The 7755-nt window shown below is 42.8% G+C and overlaps 1 protein-coding gene across 1 annotated transcript; it reads left to right on the top strand.

Annotated features, from left to right (window-relative positions):
• The first annotated feature begins 445 nt into the window (after positions 1–445).
• On the top strand, positions 446–7350 carry LOC131225880 (uncharacterized). The gene is made up of 5 exons (XM_058221477.1): positions 446–657; positions 759–995; positions 1738–2652; positions 4135–4368; positions 6546–7350. Exons 1-5 carry the CDS (start codon positions 637–639, stop codon positions 6723–6725), a joined length of 1587 nt encoding a protein of 528 aa, XP_058077460.1. The 5' UTR covers positions 446–636; the 3' UTR covers positions 6726–7350.
• Positions 7351–7755: the final 405 nt, after the last annotated feature.

Genomic DNA, 7755 nt, shown 5'->3' with positions numbered 1-7755 from the left:
CAGTCGTCGTCAGTCGTCCACTAATCTAAAAGAGGAGCTCTCTGATAACCTGCTAGACTACAATTATACGTACTCATGCACAATCAAGCCGCACACGTGGCCCAAACCTACCACAATCTGAACATTCCAAATCGTGGGTCCCACTTTCCACAGTGCATTTTCCTCAAATCATCAAAATTTGTTTTCTGAATTAGACCGATAAACTAATGCCATTTCAGCCGTCCAATTTACATCTAACCAGAAAACAGATTTTCGGTTTATGTCTCGTCTGCTGCGCTCCTCACTCCTTGAATAGGATCACGTGCGCCATGTGCACACCTACCTACCTATGTCCGAGTATGAAATGGCGCAAGCTGCCAGAGTATTTAAAAAGGATAGAGGAAAGTGGAATACGGCTAAGAAGACAATCTCTGACTCCTACCTCAAGATGTACGAATGAGGTAAAAAAATACAAAGAAGAAAGGAAATAATAGAAAAGAAGAAAATGCGGCCAACCACGGGGAAAGCTCAAGGCACAAACAACAACGACAGCAACAACAACAAGGAGGAAACTCATCGCGTATACCCGCCATCGTGAAGGACTGCACGTTCACCGAAGCGGGCCATTTCCACCGCAGTCTTCAAATCAAATACCAGATGGGGGTTGCTTCAGACACTGTAAGAACTCAAAGAAACATATCTATGTAGATGAAATTTCTTTCTCATTCACCAGAAATCTCACATAGAATTTTTGTATTTGTATTTGTATCGTGTTATAGGGAATGGAAAAAGGAGAAGAAACAGTGGTTGTAGTGACAGATGAGACAGAGGAGAGAAAAGAAGAAGATGGAGGGGAAGAAGAGAAAAAGAAAGAAGCAGGGGAAGAATCGTCTGAGAAAGAGGTGAAGATTTCGAGATTACAAGCTTCAAATCCAGTTCCTCCCATCCAAATCCAAACTCCCTCTCCTGCCCAAACCAGAACCCTCTTCTCCGAACCTCCTCTCCAAACCCCACAGGTAAAAAATTCTCTCTCTCTCTCTCTCTCTCTCTCTCTCTCTCTCTCTCTCTCTCTCTCTCTCTCTCTCTACATATACACCCATCAAATTGATTTGCATGCACCCATATTTCAAATTTGAGAATTGAAATTAGTCCAAAAAAAGCAAAATTTCTCTCCCTCCCTCCCTCTCTCTCTCTACATGTACACTCATCAAGTTCATCTGCAGGCACCCATATTTCAATTTTGAGAGTGATCCAAAAAGCATAATCTCTCTCTCTCTCTCTCTCTCTCTCTCTCTCTCTCTCTCTCTCTCTCTCTCTCTCTCTCTCTATATATATATATATATATATATATATACACACACACAAATACATCCATCAAGTTGATCTGCATGCACCCCTATTTCAATTTTGAGAACTGAGATAGCCCGAAAAGCAGAATCTCTCTTCCTCTCCAAAGAGCAAAATCTCTCTGCATATAACCTCGTCAAGCCGTTTTGCATGCACCCATTTTTCAATTTTGGGAATTGAAATAGTCTGAAAATCTCTACATACTCTACACCATCAAGTTGATTGGCATTGACCCATTTTTTCAATTTTGGTAATTGAAATAGTCCAAAAATTGGATCATTTCAATTCCCAAAATGTGAATTTAGGTGAATGAAATAAGCTTTAAAAAAAGGTGAATGAAATGAAAAACAAAAGGTGTAAACGGTAGAGCTTCTTCCTTATCTTTAATGGGGTCTTTGGGTTTGGTTGCAGCAACAACCCTCATTGGCTTCTTTGAATTCAACAGAGTACACCAACCGCATATCTCTCTTCCTCTTCCTCTTCCACATGACCATCGCGATCACAGCCGTCTGTTTCCTCATCTTCAAAGCAATTCAAGGCCTTCTACGCAATGGCAGTACACAGACGAAGGAGAAGGAAGTGCTGGAATTTTGGTTGCCTCAGATAGAAGGGTCCGCCATCATAAGCATAATCCTTGCTTGGGCATGGCAGAAGGCCTTTCGGGAGTGGCCCGAAATCATGGTCCGCATCATACTCTGGAGCAGCTTTGTATTTTCACTCTCTGCTGGGATCCTCCTCCTCTGCTTCTCCATGGCCCCCACTGATGGAGTCGGTGTGGCCCTCATCGCCTTCGCGGTCGGCAATGGCCTCTATGCTTGCTGGGTCACACAGCGGATCCACTTCACTGCCAAAGTCATATCAGTATCACTCAAACCTGTCGCCAAATTCTCCGATCTCAATCAACCCACTTTCTGGATGCTTGGGGTGGGGTTTATGTGGATGTCATTGTGGAACTTTGCAGTGATCGGGGCCCTTAATTTCTATGTCCCGCCGTTGATCATCATCGGTTTATTGCTCAGCCTGGCTTGGGTGACTGAGGTGATGAGGAATGTTGTGAATCTGACGGTTTGTCGGGTGGTTTCTCTCTATTACCTGAGGGGAATGCAAGCGGAGACACAGTTCTGTTTTCAGCGGGCCATGTCTCAGAATCTTGGGAGCGCTTGTCTTGGGTCATTGTTCGTTCCAGCGATCGAAGCTCTGAGGATCGTTGCGAGGGTGCTGAATTTGCTCAAGGGAGAGGATGAATTCATGTTTTCCTGCGCTCATTGCTGCCTGAAAGTGATGGAGGCGATCTTCCGCTACGGCAATGGCTGGGCATTCGTTCATGTAATCATCCCAATTCCATTTCCTGTTTTCTTACCTGATCCTTTTCTGAATTCTGAGACTCATCGAATCGACTTGAAACAGGGCTGAGTTAACTCAGTTGAATTTTGAGTCAGTCTGAGTTCTCTGTTAGCAACTAATAGGGAACTTCTTTGTTGCACATAAAGTTTATACACGTGGGACTCAATGTTTGATGATCCAGACCATTGAATCTATATACACAATCACTGATAGTCCCCGCTTGAAAAATCTCCTTAATTGGACTACTTAAGCCTTTTGATTGTTGTCAGGCAAATACATGGTTAAGAAGATGCACAGCAATGATCATTGTCAAAGTAGAAGGTCCAAAGATTGAATGGCTAAGATCTGCCTTTTTGGAGGTATGATCCATCCATCATGAGTCCATCATATCAATGGCTTGGACTGGTCTGACATTGAAGCCCCTAGGTTTTTGAACCGTAGTTCTCAAGCTCAACAAGACTCAGTCAAATTGACTCAATGAGTCAGGTGCCAGTGACTTGTGGTGACTCAGAAATGAGTCACTTGATGAGAAATTATTTTTTGTATTTTTGTATTTTTTAAATTTTCTTCTTTTCCTTTTTTCCTTTAAAAAAAAAATTTATAATTCTCTAAAGAAAGCTTGTTTAGTTGCCAAATGAGTTTATCTCATCTTATTTAATCACAATTATGTATTAAAGGATTTTTTTTTTTTTTAGCAGGGATTAAAAATATAACCAACGATTTATATAAACTATGATTTCTAAGACATAATTGATATTATTACTTTAAAAAATGAGACAAACTCATTTTTAGGTGGCAACCAAACAGGCCCGAAATTATTTTGCCTGTAACTATCCTAAATATTTGTTACTATATTAATATTTTATTTAATTATCCAAAAACAGTCAAGCCAAAATAAACATTTTGGACCATTTGTCGAGTCTATCCGGCTTTTTTTTTTTTTTGTTTTTCTTTTCGAACTATGTTCTGACCCGCGACTCAAGATTACTGGGATGTCCCTCGCTAGGGCCCACATGTAAAGATAGTCCAATGATTGGGACTATTGATGTTCTGGGTGCTACCATAGATGGGCCACACTGAGAAATTGTGTTGTATGAATGATGATGGCCATCTATGATAATTTCCATGAGCACCATTCATGGATTCTCATGGTCTTATTTGGGTAGCAAGTGGAACTCTCATGTTTGTTCGACAATGGCCACATTGTATCTTGTGCTATAGAAATTGACTAAGGAAAAGGGTGATGGTTGCTATATGAAATCCAAAATTACCTTTAGCTATCCAAACTCAGGTAAAATGTTCTCACTATCCAAACATGGAGAAGTGTTTAATTTTCTTTTCTTTTCTTTTCCCACTATCCAAACAGGCCCTAATGATGAGAAACAAACGCTTTGAACTATGATTGATGCAAAGATTTATGCATACTAAGAGGGCAGATTCATTCGTTTGGTTTTGTTTGTTTAGATAGCGGCGTATGGGAGGGGGTTCGTGACCGCATCTCAGAGCACATGGGCACTTTTTGAGAGGACTAGAATGGAACCATTGGTCGATGCAGACATCACGAGCTCGATATGCTTCCTAACAGGCACGGCGAGTGGCTCGATTTGTGTCATTTTTGCTGCTGCTTGGACCTACTCAGAGCACAAAAGCTACACGGCCACTGTTTCCATGCTCGCCTTCTTCATCGGCTACCTCATGGTATGTATGTGTATGGTTTGTGGTTTTGATTTCTATGAGAATGATATGGTCACATGCATCTGATGTTGATAAATCATGAAGATGATAGATGTGGGCATTGGCGCATTGGGTTGCATTCTGATGGGGCCATAGAATAGAGTGGATACGTCTGACATATATTTCACACCCGTTACATTCAAGCTATGTGGAGCCATTCACAATGTATGAATGCCATCCAATGTGGTCATTAGATGCCCTCATTAGGCATGAATTTCAAAATCCAGCCTCATCCATAGCTAAGGTGGGTCACACCAAAGGGAACTATGGGGGATAATGGGATGGGGATGTGCACTTGGGAAACGTTGGGATGTATGCAGGGTTCATGGTGTTCTGTCCGTCATCCAAGCCATTCATCAAGTGAGCCCCACCAGGATGGAGAACACCATCAAAGTCAAGTGATTCCAAAGCTTAGCTTGGCCCCAGACGCGAATATATAAGTTTTAGGGGTAATTGTACATTTGTACATTGATCCCTGTGGTGTGGCCCACCTGAGTTTTTTATGGAGATGATTCTTTCATTGCATAATGGAAATGAGGTGATGCACCAGATGTACGTTTTGGATTTCACATAAACATCACAGCGGGCCCCACACAGCTTGACCGTATAGTAATTACCATACAATTTGATCACATAAACATTGCAGTGGGCCCCACACAGCTTGACTGCATGGTAATTACCATACCTTTCTCAGGACCCAATTATATGGACTGAACGGTAATTATCATTCCACCCCCCCCACAAAAAAAAAGAAAAAAAAAAAGTGGCCGGGTTTAAAAAACCAAAACGGGAACCAATGAGCATTTTGGAAAGTGGATCCGTTTTGGGGCCCTGCAGCATTAAAAGCTTGGGAATCCCATTGGCTTATGCAGTTGGTGGGACCCACAACAATCACGTGAAATGTGTGGCTGCAGCCAATGGAATCTTCAGGCTTTGGAACTTGGGAGTTGTGGTCCTCGTTCTATCTGATTTTGAGGGGATGGTACAAAGAGGAAGTAAATGATATGGGCTGGCATCTTGGCACAATATACTCGGTTTTCAAATCATGCAAGTGGGGCCCATAGCTCAGTAGTCTGTGGTCTGTTGGTCCTATCATGAATGGACTGCCTCAAAACCTCTCTACTGTAGTCTGCAGATGGATGGCTAAGAAATCAATACAACAGCAGTCCACGTTCAATTAACTGTAAATGATTTTAATATTGTAGCCTAGATCTTCCAGTCTTGGCAATTTTTAAGGCATTCTCCATCCATGGTGGGGCTCAATAGACCAATGGTCCAGATCACTGAACCATGTCCCTAATTGTCAGGATTGAAAACTCATATATATTGTGGACAGATGTGGGCCACTCATCATATACTTTCTTGAGGTACCATTTCAATTCTCTCCATTTGATGTGTTGATGATGGGAGCATGATCTAAACTGCTCATCCATTGTGCCTCCTGATTAATGGCCTGGAATATGCCAACTGCCAACATTGGTAGGCACAGCGAGACTACAAATTGTTATATGAGAAGGTGATGGTTCTTGATGCTGAGATCATTTGATTATTGGTACCATCCATCTTTTAAATAGTACACTTTATGAGCCATTGTAAGAAAATGACACGGTACAGATGATTTCGACTGCCACTAAGGGCCTGTTTGGATGCATTTCCACAAAAGAGGTCCTCGTTTCTGCTTTTTTGGTTGACTCGTTTGGTTTTCATTGGGTCAAGTTAGCCTTCAAGCATGAATTTTTGCCAAGCAGGGGATGCGACGACGTTTATAAAAGTCTATCCAAACACAAAATGCAAATTAAGTTTGGCTCAAAAGGCCATTTAGGCGTCAAGCGCCCCCTTTAAGGGTCCATCCAAACAGGGCCCAAAATGTTGTTGAATGTGTAAGTGAAAACAGAAGTTCAAATGGCTCATATATGTAGCACCAAGAGGATGGACAGTTCCAGTTGGTGGAGATCCTAAGCCATCTTGGAAGCCGTAGTTAGTTTATTGTTATTATAATCATTTATTTATTTTTTATTTTCTCGCCCTCGAAATGTCCATGAGCCAAATGCAGCCTAGGTCACGTGCTCGAACGCTGAAGTTTGATTCTTCCAACATGGGTGCATGGTATTTATGCATGTTTGTGTTTTGTGTATTATCAGACGCGGATCGGCATGGCTCTCCCACATTCGTGCGTGAGCTGTTACTACGTATGCTATGCTGAGAATGCAGGAAACCGCCGCCTCTTTGACGACACCATCCCCCGCCAGCTTGACGCGATACAATCTAGCCGAGACGGTGGCATGCCCACCCCTCGATTACCCAGGCGCTTCACAACATAAGGCTCATTCCAGTCTATCCATCCCAGCACGGGCCATGGCCCATGGCCTACCTATCAGTTTCAATCAACAGGCATTCAATTATACATGAACCAAAGTTGTCTACCAGCGCGGTTCTGATCGAGATGGATCGATGACGTTTGAACTGTCTACTGTGCAAGTTGTGTTACTCTCCACAATGGATGGACTAGGCAAGGACTGATCGATCGCCATTGATGGATATCATGGCCCATTGAAAGAACGGCATGCGATCTACTGGCGGGTAGAAAGATGGATGATTGAAGGAGAGAATGCAAAGAAGGAAAATGGACAGCTTTTGGGATGTGATTTGTTGTATTGGTGGTGGACAGATGATGCTGGTGGTCCATGGTGGTAATGATGATGATGATGATGTTGATATTGACCACATGATCGTTGGATCCTTTATTGGGTTTCTCAATTATATCCCAATGAAGATTCCTCTCGCCCAGCTACATAACAAGCTTTCTTTTTCTTGTTCTCTGTATTATATTCCTCCACAGCAAGTGGCTATTGGCTATGTTATTGTTTTTCTCCATCACCTACTCTTCCTTGCACGGAAGCATCCTAAGGAGAACCAGTCCTTTCAATTGGAATTTACTCTCGGTCATTCTCACACGTGTGACATGTGACGTGTGCACAACATCTTCCACCGTTAATTGGTGGTGTGATGGGAATCCAGATGAAGCTTTTGACATTTGCATGGTGGGAGATTTTTCGACCGTTGCTCAAAACCTCGACTCGACTCGATGCCAATCTGCGTGGGGTCCACTTGAAGACTCGACCCAATCAGTGAGCCGACTTTTGGGTCGCCGGGTCTATGGACTTCGCCTGAGGCGGACGCGGAAGTTCCTGCGCTGGGAACCCAGGTGGGGCCCACCTTGATGTTTGTGAGAAATCCACTCCGTCCATCCGTTTTGTGAGCTCATTTTAGGATATGAAAACAAAAGTGAGAAAGATTCACGACTTAAGTGGGCTGTACTAAAGGAAAAGCTGGTTAGGCAATTTCCTACCG

This window comes from Magnolia sinica, chromosome 14 (genome assembly GCF_029962835.1).
Source record: "Magnolia sinica isolate HGM2019 chromosome 14, MsV1, whole genome shotgun sequence".
NCBI classification, from domain to species: Eukaryota; Viridiplantae; Streptophyta; class Magnoliopsida; order Magnoliales; family Magnoliaceae; genus Magnolia; species Magnolia sinica.
The sequence above is the reverse complement of the archived record's forward strand: the minus strand, read 5'-3'. Positions and strand labels throughout refer to the sequence as shown.

Coding starts and splice junctions, on each gene's coding strand:
- LOC131225880 (XM_058221477.1), top strand. CDS start 637: ATGGGGGTTGCTTCAGACACT. Junction 658..758: donor TGGGGGTTGCTTCAGACACT/GTAAGAACTCAA, acceptor ATCGTGTTATAG/GGAATGGAAAAAGGAGAAGA. Junction 2,653..4,134: donor ATGGCTGGGCATTCGTTCAT/GTAATCATCCCA, acceptor TTGTTTGTTTAG/ATAGCGGCGTATGGGAGGGG.